Below are 20626 nucleotides of genomic sequence, written 5' to 3'. Positions count from 1 at the left end.
CACTGGAACACCTAAAATGTCCCTCAGATTTTCCTCCACCTCCTCCTCCTCCTCCAGCTTATCGAAGTACAAACACTGTAAACGTTTATTCACGCACCACTGGAGATGTTGTACATTTAGTTTGCTGGACCCAATTGGCTAGGGACACTGATTTGGAGACCCCACCAGAGCAAATAGAAGTGCTAAAAGCACTAGCGTTACACCGCTACCCTAACCAGGTAGCTTGGACCAAAATGACATCCTGTTTTATGACTGAGGGGGAAGATGCCCACAGTTTCTCGAGCAGAATGAAAGACATATTTTTCAAGCACTCTGGAATGGTGTCTGATGTATTTTATTTTAATTTCACCTTTATTTAACCAGGTAAGCCAGTTGAGAACAAGTTCTCATTTACAACTGCGACCTGGCCAAGATAAAGCAAAGCAGTGCGGAAAAAACAACAACAACACAGAGTTACATATGGAATAAACAAAAACGTACAGTCAATAACACAATAGAAAATAGAAAATCTATATACAGTGTGTGCAAATGTAGTAAGTTATGGAGGTAAGGCAATAAATAGGCCATAGTGCAAAATAATTACAATTTTAATTTGGTATTAACACTGGAGTGATAGATGTGCAGAAGATGATGTGCAAATAGAGATACTGGGGTGCAAATGAGCAAAATAAATAACAATGTAAATAACAATATGGGGATGAGGTAGTTGGGTGGGCTAATTACAGATGGGTTGTGTACAGGTGCAGTGATCGGTAAGCTGCTCTGACAACTGATGCTTAAAGATAGTGAGGGAGATAAGTGTCTCCAGCTTCAGAGATTTTTGCAGTTCGTTCCAGTCATTTGCAGCAGAGAACTGGAAGGAATGGCGACCAAAGGAGGTGTTGGCTTTGGGGATGACCAGTGAGATATACCTGCTGGAACGCATACTACGGGTGGGTGTTGCTATGGTGACCAATGAGCTAAGATAGGGGATTTGCCTAGAAGGGATTTATAGATGACCTGGAGCCAGTGGGTTTGGCGACGAATATGTAGTGAGGGCCAGCCAACGAGAGTGTACAGGTCACAATGGTGGGTAGTATATGGGGCTTTGGTGACAAAACGGATGGCACTGTGATAGACTACATCCAATTTGCTGAGTAGAGTGTTGGAAGCTATTTTGTAAATGACATCGCCGAAGTCAAGGATCGGTAGGATAGTCAGTTTTACGAGGGCATGTTTAGCAGCATGAGTGAAGGAGGCTTTGTTGCGAAATAGGAAGCCGATTCTAGATTTAACTTTGGATTGGAGATGCTTAATGTGAGTCTGGAAGGAGAGTTTACAGTCTAACCAGACACCTAGGTATTTGTAGTTGTCCACATATTCTAAGCCGCCGAGAGTACTGATTCTAGTCGGGCAGGCGGGTGCAAGCAGCGTTCGATTGAAGAGCATGCATTTAGTTTTACTAGCGTTTAAGAGCAGTTGGAGGCCACGGAAGGAGTGTTGTATGGCATTGAAGCTCATTTGGAGGTTTGTTAACACAGTGTCCAATGAAGGGCCAGATGTATACAAAATGGTGTCATCTGCGTAGAGGTGGACCTGAGAGTCACCAGCAGCAAGAGCAACATCATTGATATACACAGAGAATAGAGTCGGCCCGAGAATTGAACCCTGTGGCACCCCCATAGAGACTGCCAGAGGTCCAGACAACAGGCCCTCCGATTTGACACACTGAACTCTATCTGAGAAGTAGTTGGTGAACCAGGCGAGGCAGTCATTTGAGAAACCAAGGCTATTTAGTCTGCCAATAAGAATGCTGTGATTGACAGAGTCAAAAGCCTTGGCCAGGTCAATGAAGACGGCTGCACAGTACTGTCTTTTATCGATCGCGGTTATTATATCGTTTAGGACCTTGAGCGTGGCTGAGGTACACCCATCACCAGCTCGGAAACCAAATTGCATAGCGGAGAAGGTACGGTGAGATTCTAAATGGTGGGTGATCTGTTTGTTAACTTGGCTTTCAAATACTTTTGAAAGGCAGGGCAGGATGGATATAGGTCTGTAACAGTTTGGATCTAGAGTGTCACCCCCTTTGAAGAGGGGGATGACCGCGGCAGCTTTCCAATCTCTGGGGATCTCAGACGATGCGAAAGAGAGGTTGAACAGGCTGGTGATAGGGGTTGCGACAATTTTGGCGGCTAATTTTAGAAAGAAAGGGTCCAGATTGTCTAGCCCAGCTAGGGGTCCAGATTCCATGGGGGGGCATTGGCAAGTTGCGTCGGAGGGTGCAGAGCTGGTGGCCGGGGTAGGGGTAGCCAGGTGGAAAGCATGGTCAGCCCTAGCAAAATGCTTGTTGAAATTTTAGATTATCGTAGATTTATCGGTAGTGACAGTGTTTCCTAACCTCAGTGCAGTGGGCAGCTGGGAGGAGGTGCTCTTATTCTCCATGGACTTTACAGTGTCCCAAAACTTTTTGGAGTTAGTGCTACAGGATGCAAATTTCTGTTTGAAAAAGTTAGCCTTTGCTTTCCTAACTGATTGTGTATATTGGTTCCTGACTTCCCTGAAAAGTTGCATATCGCGGGGGCTGTTCGATGCTAATGCCGTACGCCACAGGATGTTTTTGTGCTTATCAAGGTCAGTAAAGTCTGGGGTGAACCAGGGGCTATATCTGTTCTTAGTTCTGAATTTTTTGAATGGGGCATGCTTATTTAAGATGGAGAGGAAAGCACTTTTGAAGAACAACCAGGCATCCTCTACTTACGGCATGAGGTCAATATCCATCCAGGATACCCGGGCCAGGTCAATTAATAATAATAATAATAATAACATGCCATTTAGCAGACACTTTTATCCAAAGCGACTTACAGTCGTGCGTGCATACATTTTTTTTTGTGTATGGGTGGTCCCGGGGATCGAACCCACTACCTTGGCGTTACAAGCACTGTACTCTACCAGCTGAGCTACAGAGGACCACCAATTAGAAAGGCCTGCTTGCTGAAGTGTTTTAGGGAGCGTTTGACAGTGATGAGGGGTGGTTGTTTGACCGCGGACCCATTACAGACGCAGGCAATGAGGCAGTGATCGCTGAGACAGCGGAGGTGTATTTAGAGGGTAAATTAGTCAGGATGATATCTATGAGGGTGCCCATGTTAACGGATTTAGGGTTGTACCTGGTAGGTTCCTTGATAATTTGTGTGAGATTGAGGGCATCTAGTTTAGATTGTAGGACGGCCGGGGTGTTAAGCATATCCCAGTTTAGGTCACAAAGCAGTAGAATCTCAAACAGTTTGGGCACAGACCTGGATAGTATGATAGAGCTCTGCAGGCTATCTCTACAGTAGATTTCAACTCCGCCCCCTTTGGCAGTTCTATCTCGACGGAAAATGTTGTAGTTGGGAATGGAAATTTCAGAATCTTTGGTGGCCTTCCTAAGCCAGGAGTCAGACACTGCTAGAACATCAGGTTTGGCTGAGTGTGCTAACGCAGTGTATTACTCAAACTTAGGGAGGAGGCTTCTGATGTTAACATGCAAGAAACCAAGGCTTTTGCGATTACAGAAGTCAACAAATGATAGCGCCTGGGGAGCAGGAGTGATACTGGGGGCTACAGGGCCTGGGTTAACCTCTACATCACCAGAGGAACAGAGGAGGAGTAGAGCAAGGATACGGCTAAAGGCTTTAAGAACTGGTCTTCTAGTGCATTGGGTACAGAGAAAAAAAGGGGCCGATTTCCGGGAGTTGTAGAATAGATTCAGGGCATTATGTACAGACAAGGATATGGAAGGATATGAGTACAGTGGAGGTAAACCTAAGCGTTGGGTAAAGATGAAAGAGATAGCATCACTGGAGTCACCTGATTGAGCCGGTCTCTGTGTGTGGGGGGTGGGACAAAGGATCTATCTGAGACAGGTTGAGCAGGACTGGGGGCTCTACATTGAAAAAGTACAGTTAGAACTAACCGAAACAGCAATAGGCAAGGCATATTGACATGGGAGATAGGCATAAAGCAGTCACAGGTGTTATTCGAGAGAGCTAAGACAACAGCTGGTAATGGCGACGAAAGTTTGAGCTGAGGCTAAACAGATCAACAGGATGGGGTACCGTGTAAAGGAACAGTCCAGCAGGCATCAGCTGTGTAGCTGAGTGATCATAAGGTCCAGTGAACAGCAATAAGTACGTCCGGGAGCAGTTCAGTGGCTGCTACGCTACAGGCACGGCTGTTGATTGCGTGTGCTAGCGGGCCGGCGCTAGCAGATGGATCTTCGTGGTCGTCGCAACGGGAAGCCTGTTGAAACCACATCAGACGATTACGTCGGCAGACCAGTCGTGATGGATCGGCGGGGCTCCGTGTCAACACTAGGAGGTCCCGTCCGGTTGACAGAGAGGTAGATAGCTGGGAGATGGGCCTGGCTCGAGGCTAGCTCAAGGCTAACTGGGGTTGGCTTCAGGACAGTGGTGATTAGTGGTGATTAGCCAACAATGACAACAGCCATTCGGTTGCAGCTAGCTAGTTGCGATGATCCGGTGTTAAGATCCAGTGATTCAGTGATTCCGGCAGAAAATCCTAAATGCTCTGGCTCGATAGCGCGATGTGCAGACTGTGCAGACTGGCCGATAATTGTCCAGGCTAGAGCTGGCTGGTAGGTAGATCTCTGAGCTACTCAAGCAAATTACTCCAGGTTGGCAGGCTAAAATCCTACCGGAAGTTGATATCCTAGCTCAGCATTGCATGGGAAATTCACCAAAACTGATTGTTGCTTACAGGCACCTCAGCTACAGTTTTACAAGGCAGGAGCTTTTCAACCTGGGGGCCGCGTTCCCGACAGGGACCGTGGTCGCAGTCGCAGGCATGGCAGGGGTGGTGACAGCGGAGCAGCTAGGGGGGATGAGATAGAGATAGGAATGGAGATGGAAGCTGCTTCTACTGTCATGACCCCGGCCACTGGAGAAATTGTTGTGTCCAAAGAGAAAGTGTCCAAAGAGTTTAGAACCGCAGAGGAGAGGAGATAGCTCAGAATAGGGACGCCCCTCACGGAAAACAATATCTTTAATACAGCAATGCTCACGAGTAAAAGTAGACCAATCTGGCCCAAACATTATGGTAAAAATACAAGGGAAAGAAATTCCTATGTTGGTAGATACAGGAGCCACTTCTACATCTACTTTTGGTGAAGGAGCTGGACTTGACCTACCCCTAAACAATAAAACTCTAAACGCTTATGGGATTTCCTCCACCCCGGTAGTACATTTTGACACAAAACCAATGCCTTGTTCTATAGGACAAGTAAACGTTGAAGATGATTATATATATATATATATAAATATACTGAACAAAAGTATAAACGCAACATGTGAAGTGTTGGTCCCATGTTTCATGAGCTGATATAAAAGATCCCAGAAATGTTCCATACACACAAAAAGCTTATTTCTATAAAGTTTAGTGCACAAATTCGTTTACATCCCTGTTAGTGAGTATTTCTCCCTTGCCAAGATAATCCATCCACCTGACAGGTGTGGCATATCAATAATCGGATTAAATGACATGATCATTACACATGTGCACCTTGTGCTGGGGACAATAAAAAGCCACTCTAAAATGTTCTGTTTTGTCACACAGCACAATGCCACCAATGTCTCAAGTTTTGAGGGAGAAATTGGCATGCTGACTGCAGGAATGTCCACCAGAGCTGTTACCAGAGAATGTAATGTTAATTTCTCTACCATAAGCCGCCTCCAACGTCGTTTTAGAGAATTTGACAGTACGTCCAACCAGCCTCACAACTGCAGACCACGTGTAACCACATAAGCCCAGGACCTCCACATCCGGATTCTTCACCTGCTGGATCGTCTGAGACCAGCCACCTGGACAACTGATGAATCTAAGGAGTATTTCTGTCTCTAATAAAGCCCTTTTGTGCAGAAAAAAAAACATTCTGATTGGCTGGGCCTGGCTCCCGAGTGGGTGGGCCCCTGCCCAGTCACATGCCCAGTCATGTGAAATCCATAGATTAGGGCCTAATTTATTTATTTCAATTGAATGATTTACTGTAACTCAGTAAATTGATTATCTTGGCAAGGGAGAAATATTCACTAACTGTGATGTAAACTAATTGTTGCGTTTATATTTTTGTTCAGTATATATAAACAAAGTGTTTCCATTCCCCTTTAACCCACTCCAGTGTGTCGCCAGTGTTTATGTTAATGTAGGCTATAGGGCTCTATTTTAAAAACCTAACGCTACAGTAAATCGCTATAGGTTCGGGGGTACATCAGAAATATTTTTGCTATTTTCACAACCGGAATTATGGGCACAGTAGCTGGCGGTGGGCTGGGTTTTGATGAATAAACAAGTTGTGGGTGTGTTGAGGCTTGACCCCTCACTGGCTAATCAGAACGTGTTCCATTGCTAAGCTTCAAGTTGTGTATCTACTGTATTTTATGTATTGCGTTGTCATCAACTCCTATTCGAACGTTAGTCCGTTATAACCTAGTTTGTTAAATAGCCTACAGAAACTAAATAACAACATGTACAGTATATAGGCCTATAAAATCTTTGCTAAATATGTTCAACATGTTTGTAGTCCACATTGTAAGAAGCATTCGCACTGATATAGAGGCTAGGCATTATGTCTGCCATGTCTGAGCCATGGACATGCCAAACGTTGTCAATAAGCAAGATTTTATTCACTATCGACAATGCTTAGAAAGAGAGTGAATAATACAATTAGAATCAAAACGAAAACAACAACTTGTTTTAGATTAAGGCTATGTTTAAATACAGTTACAGGCACCATACTTGCTCCCAGTGGGCGTATAATATTAAGGTAGACTACATCAAGGCTTTTATGCACGTCCAAATTAATAACGGGAGCTGGCAAAAATAAGGGGTTAAATATGTGTCCCAAAAAAAACGAAACGTTTCCAGAGCTTTCTTGTATCTCCTATATGTAGGACAGACACTGTCTTTTTTTCCCATTTAGAAATGCGTTATTCAATGCGTTTCTATGGGCTATAGTACTAAAGGTCATATTTAATATTTTAGCAAATATTCTTTACCTAAAGGGGGTCCTAAAATTTAAAATCAAATACCTAAATGATCCATGGTATGACCATCTTAAAATAATTCCATATGTTAGCTTAGTACCCCCCCCCCCCCTCTCCCAATGTTGTGGAGGCCAATGACAACATGAAGCTGGAGGTGTGGGACAAGGATGTGTCAGCTGACGACCACCCGGGGACCTGTTCCACCACAGTAACAGATGGAGCCCATAGTATGGAACGTTTCCTGGGGCAGAGAACCCTCAACTGTAGCTACAGCGAGACAGCAGCTCTGTCCCAAGAGGATTAACCTTGACCTTCAACCTTTGACCCTACTCTCATGTGAGTGGCTCATCCCTTGGCAGATGTGGCTAGGATCCTGTAGCACAGACAGACAGACGGCTGCTAAAAGATAAGACTTCCAGCAGCAGCCTGTGTTTGTGTTTGGCGCCACAGAGAGAGGAGAGAGGGGTATGTTCTGTAGCCAGTGTATATTGTCACTGTGGGAATGGCGCATATTATTACACCTTTTAATTAGCTCTGTAGTCTTCTGTACTTCTTTAATACAAAAAGTTTATTAATTAGATCTTGTAATATTAACCACAAGTGGATTCACTGCATTCAAAGTGATTGAGGATAAAACCAAAAGGTTTTACAACTCATCCAGTTGATAGGGCCCTGTGATGAAGCTTCTATTGAAGCCAGAGACACTGTTTGTATGTGGCTTCACAGAGAGAGTGGTATAACTGTAGTGTGTATAGGCTTTGTCCCACATGACACCCTATTCACTTTACAGTGCACTACTTTTGAACATTAGTGCACTATATAGGGAATAGGGTGACATTTGGGACGTAAACATTGTCACTGTAGGAGTGGTCCTTATAATACCACTCCTACTGAAACAGTGGGCTGTGTGGCGCCTGTTGTCTTCATATAGATAGTGATCAATGGTATTACTGATGAATTATTCTAAACTCTATGCAGTACTATTTAGCATCTCCACCCTTAGCAATGCCATTTGAGTAAGACCTTTAAACAGGTCAACATTCACAAGGCTGCAGGGCCAGACGGATTACCAGGACATGTACTCCGAGCATGCGCTGACCAACTGGCAAGTGTCTTCACTGACATTTTCAACCTGTCCCTGACTGAGTCTTTAATACCAACATGTTTCAAACAGACCACCATAGTCCCTGTAACCAAGAACACTAAGGTAACCTGCCTAAATGACTACCGACCCGTAGCACTCACGTCTGTAGCCATGAAGTGCTTTGAATGGCTGGTCATGGATCACATCAACACCATTATCCCAGAAACCCAAGACCCACTCCAATTTGCATACCGCCCCAACAGATCCACAGATTATGCAATCTCTATTGAACTCCACACTGCCCTTTCCCACCTGGACAAAACGAACACCAACGTGAGAATGCTATTCATTGACTACAGCTCAGCGTTCAAGAACATAGTGCCCTCAAACCTCATCACTAAGCTAAGGACTCTGGGACTAAACACCTCCCTCTGCAACTGGATCCTGGACTTCCTGATGGGCCGCCCCCAGGTGGTAAGGGTAGGTAACAACACATCTGCCACGCTGATCCTCAACACGGGGGCCCCTCAGGGGTGCGTGCTCAGTCCCCTCCTGTACTCCCTGTTCACCCATGACTGCATGGCCAAGCACGACTCCAACACCATCATTAAGATTGCTGAGGACACAACAGTGGTAGGCCTGATCACTGACAACGATGAGACAGCCTATAGGGAGGAGGTCAGAGATCTGGCTGTGTGGTGCCAGGACAACAACCTCTCCCTCAACGTGATCAAGACAAAGGAGATGATTGTGGACTACAGGAAAAGGAGGACCGAAAATGCCCCCATTCTCATCGACGGGGCTGTAGAGGAGCAGGTTAAGAGCTTCCAATCACACCAAGACAGTAGTGAAGAGGCCACGACAATGCCTATTCCCCCTCAGGAGGCTGAAAGGATTTGGCATGGGTCCTCAGATCCTCAAAAAGCTCTACAGCTGCACCATCGAGAGCATCCTGACTGGTTGCATCACCGCCTGGTATGGGAACTGCTCGGCCTCTGACCGCAAGGCACTACAGAGGGTAGTGCGTACGACCCAGTACATCACTGGGGCCAAGCTTCCTGCCATCTAGGACCTCTATACCAGGCGGTGTCAGAGGAAGGCCCTAAAAATGGCCAAAGACTCCAGGCCCCCTAGTCATAGACTGTTCTCTCTGCGACCACACGGCAAGCAGTACCGGAGCGCCAGGTCTAGGGTCCAAAAAGCTTCTTAACAGCTTCTTCCCCCAAGCCATAAGACTCCTGAACAGGGAATCTCTGTCCATTTGATACTCTAGTGGCACCTCCTGAGTGGCGCAGTGGTCTAAGGCACTGCATCACAGTGCTAACTGTGCCACTAGAGATCCTGGTTCGAATCCAGGCTCTGTCGCAGCCGGCCGCGACCGGGAGACTCATGGGCGGCGCACAATTGGCCCAGCGTCGTCCAGGGTAGGGGAGGGAATGGCCGGCAGGGATGTAGCTCAGTTGATAGAGCATGGTGTTTGCAACGCCAGGGTTGTGGGTTCGATTCCCACGGGGGGCCAGTATAAAAAATATATATATATATGTATTCACTAACTGTAAGACGCTCTGGATAAGAGCGTCTGCTAAATGACTAAAATGTAAATGGAATCAAATGGCTACCCGGACAATTTGCACTGCCCCCACCCCCCTCCCTCTTTTACACTGCTGGTAATCTCTGTTTACTATTTATGCATAGTCACTTTAACTCTACCTACATGTACATATTACCTCAATTACCTCAAATAACATGTGCCCCCGCACATTGACTCTGTACCAGTACCCACTGTATTTAGCCTCACTACTGTTATTTTACTGCTGCTGTTTAAGTATTTGTTATTTTATTTTTTACTTTTGTTTATTTTAGTAAATACTTTCTTAACACTTATTTTTCTTAAAACCACATGGTTGGTTAAGGGCTTGTAAGTAAACATTTCACTGTAACGTCTAAACCTGTTGTATTCGGCACATGTGACAAATGCAATTTTAATTGATTGAACTGTTTATTCACTGGACTGGCCTTTTGACATGATCTGGAAAATAATTTGTTCAATCAGCATTTCAGATAGTATCAGAATTTCTGTCTCCTGGTAATATAGGGTGTGTTCTCATTGGTTAAGGCATCACTAAGTAGTCCTACATACCACCTGTGGGTCATCATTGCCTGTGGGTGTGTGTATGTGCGTGCAAGTGAGTGTGTGTGTGTGTGTGTGTGTGTGTGTCTGAGGTCTTTATAAACAGCAAGATGGCACAGTAAGGACCATCAGCAGTTGGGTGACTAGAGAAAGACAGACGTCCATCTCAATAATATCCAGGTAAGACATGATCTGTTGTTCTGGAGCTGTTCTTCTCTTATTCTACCACTCTCTCTCTCTCTGTCTCTGTCTTTGTCTCTCTTTCTCTCTCTTTCTCTCTGTCTCTTTCCCTATCTCTGAGTCACTGTCTCTCTCCCTCTCTCTCTCTCTCTCTCTCTCTCTCTGAGTCGCTGTCTCTCTCTCTCTCCCTCTATCTCTCCCTCTATCTCTCTCTCTATCTCTGAGTCGCTGTCTCTCTCTCTCCCTCTATCTCTCTCTCTGAGTCGCTGTCTCTCTCTCTCCCTCTATCTTTCTCTCTGAGTCACTGTCTCCCCCTATCTTCCACTCTCCCTTTCTCTCTCTCTCTCTCTCTCTCTCTCTCTGAGTTGCTATCTCTCTCTCTCTCTCTTTCTCTATCTGTCTATTTCTCTCTCTTCCTCCACTGACTAATCTCATAATTCTGATATTATGTCCTGATCTTTCACCTCTATTTTTACTCCTGTCTGAATACAGTTTGTAGTGTTAGTTTCAAGCTCTTATGGACACCCATCTGACATGTTTACATCTTCCCCTCCACTCCACTCCTCTCCTCTCCTCTCCTCTCCTCTCCTCTCCTCTCCCCTTATTATTAAAATGATGAATATGATTATGATGAATTATTATGATATTTGTATTTATTATTATAATTAATGTAATTATTATTAGGTGTGGGACGATAACGTCGGACCAGATGAACGCCTGGGAACCTGAACCACCACCATCTACCCAGGAACACACATCGAGACCTGCCACCTGAAGAGAGGCACCGTCTACTACACCTACAGCTACCAGAAGGATCACCAGCAACAGAAGGATGGTTAGATTGTAACCTATGACCTTCTATCTGATTGGTTCTCTCACCCTGTCACTCATGTATTCACTTCCTTATAGCATAAATAAAAAAAAACATGCTTTACGGCAAGATGGTCTCAGTCTGGCTTAATTTTTTTTTTTTATAACATATTTTTTATGTTATTTTATTGTTTTATGCTTTCCCAGAAGATGTCTTAGATTGGTCCATAGAATATTAAAAGGGATAAATCAATATTTCTACTAGATTTGAGATTTTATGTCAAAGCTTTTTACAATTCAACATTTACCTTTTACAGTAAACCATTATTGTGCTTAAACTTGAGCTTAATATAACTTTTTGTTATTCTAAGCTTTGGCCTTCATTCCTAATCAGCGTATCAGATAAATACAAAACTGTTGACAGTACTGTACGTCACAAAACCGTATTTAGTTTGGTTTAGAGACATCACTGAGAACGGACCAGCTGTGGGTCTCCATTGCCTCTTTGCAATGTGTACGTGGGTGGGTACAGTATGTGTAAGGGGGGGGGGGGGGTTGGTATGTTTATGACAGGGTGCCTGGGTAAGGTCCTTATGAAGGGGAACAGTTATGTTACTGTATGTTATCTTAAGGGTCCAACCTGGGACGACATGCTGGGAAGCTGCAACCCCACCATCAGCACAACCACAACGTTGTCAGGGAGCACTCCGATATACTTACCGTTTCACATATGATCTAAAAAGCTAAACTGATCGTAGATCATCTTTTATGAAGACGCTTTATGATTACGAGCCCAGATCAGGGCCAGTATCCACATCAGAGTAGGGTTGCCGAGCTAGGATCAGTTTTAGTCTTCAGATCATAATGAATAATATTATACAATATATAACTTCTTCTTTAAGAGGCTCCTCTGTCCTCCACTCGTTACCTGTATTAATGGCACCTGTTTGAACTTGTTATCAGTATAAAAGACACCTGTCCACAACCTCAAACAGTCACACTCCAAACTCCACTATGGCCAAGACCAAAGAGCTGTCAAAGGACACCAGAAACAAAATTGTAGACCTGCACCAGGCTGGGAAGACTGAATCTGCAATAGGTAAGCAGCTTGGTTTGAAGAAATCAACTGTGGGAGCAATTATTATGAAATGGAAGACATACAAGACCACTGATAATCTCCCTCGATCTGGGGCTCCACGCAAGATCTCACCCCATGGGGTTAAAATGATCACAAGAACGGTGAGCAAAAATCCCAGAACCACACGGGGGGACCTAGTGAATGACCTGCAGAGAGCTGGGACCAAAGTAACAAAGCCTACCATCAGTAACACACTACGCTGCCAGGGACTCAAATCCTGCAGTACAGACGTGTCCCCCTGCTTAAGCCAGTACATGTCCAGGCCCGTCTGAAGTTTGCTAGAGTGCATTTGGATGATCCAGAAGAGGATTGGGAGAATGTCAGATGAAACCAAAATATAACTTTTTGGTAAAAACTCAACTCGTCGTGTTTGGAGGACAAAGAATGCTGAGTTGCATCCAAAGAACACCATACCTACTGTGAAGCATGGGGGTGGAAACATCATGCTTTGGGGCTGTTTTTCTGCAAAGGGACCAGGACGACTGATCCGTGTAAAGGAAAGAATGAATGGGGCCATGTATCATGAGATTTTGAGTGAAAACCTCCTTCCATCAGCAAGGGCATTGAAGATGAAACGTGGCTGGGTCTTTCAGCATGACAATGATCCCAAACACACCGCCCGGGCAACGAAGGAGTGGCTTCGTAAGAAGCATTTCAAGGTCCTGGAGTGGCCTAGCCAGTCTCCAGATCTCAACCCCATAGAAAATCTTTGGCGGGAGTTGAAAGTCCGTATTGCCCAGCGACAGCCCCAAAACATCACTGCTCTAGAGGAGATCTGCATGGAGGAATGGGCCAAAATACCAGCAACAGTGTGTGAAAACCTTGTGAAGACTTACAGAAAACGTTTGACCTGTGTCATTGCCAACAAAGGGTATATAACAAAGTATTAAGAAACTTTTGTTATTGACCAAATACTTATTTTCCACCATAATTTGCAAATAAATTCATTAAAAATCCTACAATGTGATTTTTTTTCTGGATTTTTTTTCCTCATTTTCTCTGTCATAGTTGACGTGTACCTATGATGAAAATTACAGGCCTCTCTCATATTTTTAAGTGGGAGAACTTGCACAATTGGTGGCTGACTAAATACTTTTTTTCCCCACTGTATGTCTCCACATGCCTGACTGAGATGTGAGGTCATTCCTCAGGATCTTCGGTGTGTGCGTGTGCGTGTGCGTGCGTGCATGTTTGCCAATGGTATGATATCCAGGTTGCGTCTCCCCTGCTTCTACAACAACACCACTGAGGCAGAATTTGACTTTATTCAAGCAAGGTAGTTATTGATGGCTGATAGAGAATTGATAAAAAATTGGTGGGAAATTACTACACTGTCTCAAACTGATTAGGTGATGGAGCCTGGCCTTTGTGAAGAAGATTATGTTTGATGGCATTGGTATCAGTCACAACAAGACAACCCATTGGATAATGTCATTAATAACGTGACAGCCCATTGGATAATCACAGTATTGTCATTAATAACGTGACAGCCCATTGGATAATCACAGTGTGGTCATCAATAACGTGACATCCTATTGGATAATCACAGTGTGGTTATTAATAACTTGACAACCCATTGGATAATCACATTGTTGTCATTAATAACGTGACAGCCCATTGGATAATCACAAAGCCCTTGGTCTTTTCTTGGTCTTCCATTCCCTCTTTCATAGCTTCCACTCCTTTCCTTCCCTAGCTTCCTTTCCTCTCCTCCTTTTCTAGATCCCGTTCCTCATTTCCTAGAATTCTTTCTTATTTTCCTTTACTTTCCTCCTTTCTTAGTTTCCTTTCCTCATTCACTTTCCTAGGTTCCTTTCCTCCTTTCCTAGGTTCCTTTCCTTGATCTTTCCCATCTTCCATTCCTCCTTCCCTAGCTTCAATTCTTCTTTCCTAATTTCCTTGTCCCTTTTTTTCCCTAACTTCCTTTCCTCTTCGCCTTTCCTACTTTCTGTTCCTTTCCTGGCTTCATTTCCTAGCATTCCTTTCCTGGCTTCATTTCCTAGCATTGCTTTCCTGGCTTCATTTCCTAGCATTCCTTTCCTGGCTTCATTTCCTAGCATTCATTTCCTGGCTTCATTTCCTAGCATTCCTTTCCTGGCTTCATTTCCTAGCATTCCTTTCCTGGCTTCATTTCCTAGCATTCATTTCCTGGATTAATTTCCTAGCATTCCTTTCCTGGCTTCATTTCCTAGCATTCCTTTCCTGGCTTCATTTCCTAGCATTCCTTTCCTGGCTCTATTTCCTTTATTTTCTCCCCTCCTTTGCTTTCCTAGCTCCCATTCCTACTATCCTTTCCTAGCTACCTTTCCTTTCCTACTTTCCTAGCTTCCTTTTGTTGGTCTTTGCACACTCTTGGCATTCTCTCAGCCAGCTTCATGAGGTAGTCACCTGGAATCCATTTCAATTAACAGGTGTGCCTTCTTAAAGTTAATTTGTGGAATTTATTTCCTTCTTAATGCGTTTGAGCCAATCAGTTGTGTTGTGACAAGGTAGGGGTGGTAAAAGACCAAGTCCATATTATGGGAAGAACAGCTCAAATAAGCAAAGAGAAACGACAGTCCATCATTACTTTATGACATGAAGGTCAATCAATACGGAAAATGTCAAGAACTTTGAAAGTTTCTTCAAGTGCAGTCGCAAATACCATTAAGCGCTATGATGAAACTGGCTCTCATGAGGACCGCCACAGGAAAGGAAGAACCAGAGTTACCTCTGCTGCAGAGGATAAGTTCATTAGAGTTACCAGCCTCAGAAATTGCAGCCCAAATAAATGCTTCACAGAGTTCAAGTAACAGACACATCTCAACATCAACTGTTCAGAGGAGACTGTGTGAATCAGGCCTTCATGGTCGAATTGCTGCAAAGAAACCACAACTAAAGGACACCAATAATAAGAAGAGACTTGCTTGGGCCAAGAAACACAAGCCTTTGGTCTGGAGTCCATATTGGAGATTTTTGACTGTTGGAAAATCATTCCAGGTGAAGCTGGTTGAGAGAATGCCAAGAGTTTGCAAAGCTGTCATCAAGGCAAAGGGTGGCTATTTGAAGAATCTCAAATATAACATATATTTGGATTTGTTTAACAGTTTTTTGGTTACTACATGATTCCATATGTGTTATTTCATAGTTTTGATGTCTTCACTATTTTTCTACAATGTAGAAAATAGTAAAAATAACGAAATCCCCTTGAATGAGTAGGTGTTCTAAATCCTTTGACCGGTAGTGTATATTTATACTACGGACTCCGACATTGCTCATCCTAATATTTCTTTATTTTCCATAGGGCGGCGCACAATTGGCCCAGCGTTGTCCGGGTTTGGCCGATGTAGGCCGTCATTGTAAATAAGAATTTGTTCTTAACTGACTTGCCTAGTTAAATACAGGTTAAATAAAAAATAAAAAAAGTATATTATTTTACTTTTCGATTTGTTTATTGTTAGATACTACTGCACTGCTGGAGCTAGGAACACAAGCATTTTGCTACAACCGCAATAACATCTGCTAAATATGTGTATGTGACCAATAAAATTTGAATTTATTATTTTATTTTATTTATGTGAATGTGTCTAAAGCATGTTAGAATACGCTCCAAAACAACTCATATTACATCACAATCCCATTCTGAATGTTTCTGCACAAAACAAAATGTTTTATCGTCTGTCACATAAATCCATATTTGCATATTGTCCTCAGATCCTCAAAAAGTTTTACAGCTGCACCATCGAGAGCATCCTGACTGGTTGCATCACCGCATGGTATGGCAACTGCTCGGCCTCCGACCGCAAGGCACTACAGAGGGTAGTGCGTACGGCCCAGTACATCACTGGGGCCAAGCTTCCTGCCATCCAGGACCTCTATACCAGGCAGTGTCAGAGGAAGGCCCTAAAAATGGCCAAAGACTCCAGGCACCCTAGTCATAGACTGTTCTCTCTGCTACCTCATGGCAAGCAGTACCGGAGCACCAAGTCTAGCTCCAAGAGGCTTCTTAACAGCTTCTACCCCAAGCTATAAAACTCCTGAACCCCCCCCCCCCCTATCTATGCATAGTCAATTTAACTCTACCTACATGTACATATTACCTCAATTACCTCGACTAACCTGTGCCCCCACACTTTTACTCTGTACCGGTACCCACTGTATTTAGCCTCATTACTGTTATTTTACTGCTGCTCTTTAATTATTTGTTATTTTGTTTTTTACTTCTGTTTATTTTAGTAAATACTTTCTTAACACTTATTTTTCTTAATACTACATGGTTGGTTAAGGGATTGTAAGTAAACATTTCACTGTAAGGTCTAAACCTGTTGTATTCGGCACATGTGACAAATACAATTTTATTTGATTGAACTGTTTATTCACTGGACTGGCCTTTTGACATTATCTGGAAAATAATTTGTTCAATCAGAACTTCATGTTACACCTTATAGGCTTCCATATGTCTCCTGGTAATATAGGGTGTGTTCTCATTGGTTAATTCATCACTAAGTAGTCCTACATACCACCTGTGGGTCATCATACCACCTGGGGGGGGGGGGGGGGGGGGGGGCTGGGATCTTTATAAACAGCTAGAGGGCACAGTAAGGACCATCAGCAGTTGGGTGACTAGAGAAAGACAGACGTCCATCTCAAGGATATACAGGTAAGACATTGTCTGTTGTTCTGGTTCTGTTCTTCTCGTCTACTACCTCTCTCTCTCTCTCTCTCTCTCTCTCTCTCTCTCTCTCTCTCTCTCTCTCTCTCTCTCTCTCTCTCTCTCTCTCTCTCTCTTTCTCTCTTTCAATTCAATTCAATTCAATGGGCTTTATTGGCATGGGAAACATATGTTAACATTGCCAAAGCAAGAGAAGTAGATAGTAAACAAAAGTGAAATAAACAATAAATATTAACAGTAAAATTTACACTCAGAAGTTCCAAAAGAATAAAGACATTTCAAATGTCATATTATGTATACATACAGTGTTGTAACAATGTGCAAATAGTTAAAGTACCAATGGGAAAATAAGTAAACATAAATATGGGTTGTAATTACAATGGAATTAGTTATTCACTGGTTGCCCTTTTCTTGTGGCAACAGATAACACATCTTGCTGCTGTGATGGCACACTGTGGTATTTCACCAAGTAGATAAGAGAGTTTATCAAAACTGGGTTTGTTTTCGAATTCTTTGTGGATCTCTGTAATCTGAGGGAAATATGTGTCTCTAATATGCACATAGCCTGTCTTCTCTTGAGAGCCAGGTCTGCCTACGGCGGCCTTTCTCAATAGCAGGGCTATGCTCACTGAGTCTGTACATAGTCAAAGCTTTCCTTCATTTTGGGTCAGTCACAGTGGTCAGGTATTCTGCCACTGTACTCTCTGTTTAGAGCCAAATAGCATTCTAGTTTGCTCCGTTTTTTTTTGTTAATTCTTTCCAATGTGTCAAGTAATTCTCTTTTTTGTTTTCTCATGATTTGGTTAGGTCTAATTGTGTTGTTGTCCTGGGGCTCTGTGGGGTCTGTTTGTGTTTGTGAACAGAGCCCCAGGACCAGCTTACTTAGGGGACTCTTCTCCAAGTTAATCTCTTTATAGGTGATATATTTGTTATGGAAGGTTTGGGAATCACTTCCTTTTAAGTGGTTATATTTTCTGGATTTTAATAATTAGCAGGTATCGGCATAATTCTGCTCTGCATGCATTATTTGGTGTTTTTCGTTGTACATGGAGGATACTTTTGCAGAATTCTGCATGAGTCTCAATTTGGTGTTTGTCCCATTTTATGAATTATTGGTTGGTGAGCGGACCCCAGACCTCACAACCATTACGTTTTTTTATATTTTTTTATTTTCATACTGGTCATACATTTTCATAATGGTCCCCCATGGGAATCGAACCCACAACCCTGGCATTGCAAGCGCCATGCTCTACCAACTGAGCTACATAAAGGGCAATGGGTTCCATAACTGATTCAAGTATTTTTAGCCAAATCCTAATTGGTATGTCAAATTTTATGTTACTTTTGATGGCATAGAAGGCCCTTCTTGCCTTGTCTCTCAGAGACAAGTGGCAACAGAGACAAGTGGCAAGTGGCAACAGGTCACAAGTGGCAACAGGTCACAAATCTTGCTGCTGTGATTGCACACTGTGGTATTTCACCCAATAGATATGGGAGTTTAACATAATTATATTTGTTTTCACATTTTTGTGGGTCTGTGTAATCTGAGGGAGGTATGTGTCTCTAATATGGTCAGCTCAGTTTCCACATAATTTCCCACCTAATCTCTCTCTCTCTCTCTCTCTCTCTCTCTCTCTCTCTCTCTCTCTTCTTACACTGACTAATCTCATAATACTGATAATATGTCCTGATCTTTCACCTCAAATTTTACTCCTGTCTGAATGCAGTTTGTAGTGTTAGTTTCAAGCTCTTATGGACACCCATCTGACATGTTTATATCTTCCCTTCCTCTCCTCTCCTCTCCTCTCCTCTCCTCTCCTCTCCTCTCCTCTCCTCTCCTCTCCTCTCCTCTCCTCTCCTCTCCTCTCCTCTCCTCTCCTCTCCTCTCCTCTCCTCTCCTCTCCTCTCCTCTCCTCTCCTCTCCTCTCCTCTCTCTCAGACAGTGTACCATGGCCTCTCTCTCTCTGTCCCTGGGTCTGCTGGTGCTATGCACCCTGGCTCTTGTACAATGTGGCCCGTATGACGACCGCGTCAGGGTGTGGGGCATTAGTGCCACCAACCTGAAAGGAGACCTCCTCTCCCAGCCAGACCCCTACGTCAAGGTGAATTTATTCATTCATTTAACCTTTATTTAACCGGAACAGTCAGTTAATGAAACATTGTTATTTACAATGAGGGACTGGCAGGTGGGGTGGTAAAACAGAAGAAGTACAATAATGTTACAGACAGGACAGGCATCATAACACAAAAGGACAGAGACACAGCAATAATCAACCACTAAACAGTAGACAGTCAGCAGTCATTTGTTTGGATATCAAGTAGGCTACAGTGACATGTGACCATGAAAATGTCAGTGATTGGCTTGTTACTTGTTAGGCTGAATGAACAAAAAAACTAACAAATGAATGAACAAACAAACAAACAAAATAATGAATGAATGCATTTTAAAATACATATAGAGGTTCCTCATCCAAGTGAGCCAACTATACATACATAAAAAATCCTTGAGTATTAAAGCACAATCATAATAAAACATGTTTAATAATAAAAGTCTACTGACAACATTAACTTCCTTAGGTGTGGTGCGGCCCAGCCTTCGGTGGAATGAGCAGCATTCTGAAGAACCAGGCCAACCCCAACTGGCCCGGCGAGTTCAACTTCCTAGACATCATCGACGACTCTGTCCTGAAGCTGGAGGTGAGCTTTGATCAATGGAAAAGCAGTTTGTATATCCAATAAATTATGATGATGAGGAAGAGGAAGAGGAGGAGGAGGAGGAGGATAATTATGAGTAATATTATTATTAATATGATAAATATGATTATGATGAATAATTATGATATTTGTATTTATTATTATAATTAATGTAATTATTATTAGGTGTGGGATGATAACGTCGGACCAGATGAACGCCTGGGAACCTGCACCACCACCATCTACCCAGGAACACACATCGAGACCTGCCACCTGAAGAAAGGCACCGTCTACTACACCTACACCTACCAGAAGGATCACCAGCAACAGAATGATGATTAGATTGTAACCTATGACATTGTGTCTGATTGGTTCTCTCACCCTGTCACTCATGTATTCACTTCCTTATAGCATCAATTAAAAAAAACGTGCTTTACGGCAAGATGGTCTCAGTCTGGCTTTATTTATTTTTTAATAACATATTTTTTATGTTATTTTATTGTTTTATGCTTTCCCAGAAGATGTCTTAGATTGGTCCATAGAATATTAAAAGAGATACATCAATATTTCTACTAGATTTGAGATTTTATGTCAAAGATTTTTACAATTCAACATTTACCATTTACAGTAGACCATTATTGTGCTTAAACTTGAGCTTAATATAACTTTTTGTTATTCTAAGCTTTGGCCTTCATTCCTAATCAGCGTATCAGATAAATACAAAACTGTTGACAGTACTGTACGTCACAAAACCGTATTTAGTTTGGTTTAGAGACATCACTGAGAACGGACCAGCTGTGGGTCTCCATTGCCTCTTTGCAATGTGTACGGTGGTTGGTACAGTATGTGTAAGGGGGGGGGTTGGTATGTTTATGACAGGGTGCCTGGGTAAGGTCCTTATGAAGGGGAACAGTTA

At 43.2% G+C, this 20626-nt stretch overlaps 1 protein-coding gene and 1 long non-coding RNA gene across 2 annotated transcripts; both read left to right on the top strand.

Moving 5' to 3' along the window:
- The first annotated feature begins 9717 nt into the window (after nucleotides 1–9717).
- On the top strand, nucleotides 9718–11357 carry LOC311144860. Its single transcript, XR_014614540.1, has 2 exons — nucleotides 9718–10417; nucleotides 11102–11357. It is a non-coding gene; the product is annotated as an uncharacterized lncRNA (long non-coding RNA).
- A 5623-nt stretch (nucleotides 11358–16980) lies between these two features.
- Nucleotides 16981–20152, top strand: LOC311144592 (perforin-1-like). The gene is made up of 4 exons (XM_084180626.1): nucleotides 16981–17004; nucleotides 18956–19118; nucleotides 19594–19713; nucleotides 19897–20152. The coding sequence occupies exons 2-4, from the start codon at nucleotides 18966–18968 to the stop codon at nucleotides 20050–20052; spliced, it is 429 nt and encodes a 142-aa protein (XP_084036752.1). The 5' UTR covers nucleotides 16981–17004; nucleotides 18956–18965; the 3' UTR covers nucleotides 20053–20152.
- The last annotated feature ends 474 nt before the right edge of the window (nucleotides 20153–20626 follow it).

Source organism: Coregonus lavaretus (assembly GCF_964263955.1).
Source record: "Coregonus lavaretus genome assembly, chromosome: 17".
NCBI lineage: Eukaryota > Metazoa > Chordata > Actinopteri > Salmoniformes > Salmonidae > Coregonus > Coregonus lavaretus.
The sequence above is the reverse complement of the archived record's forward strand: the minus strand, read 5'-3'. Positions and strand labels throughout refer to the sequence as shown.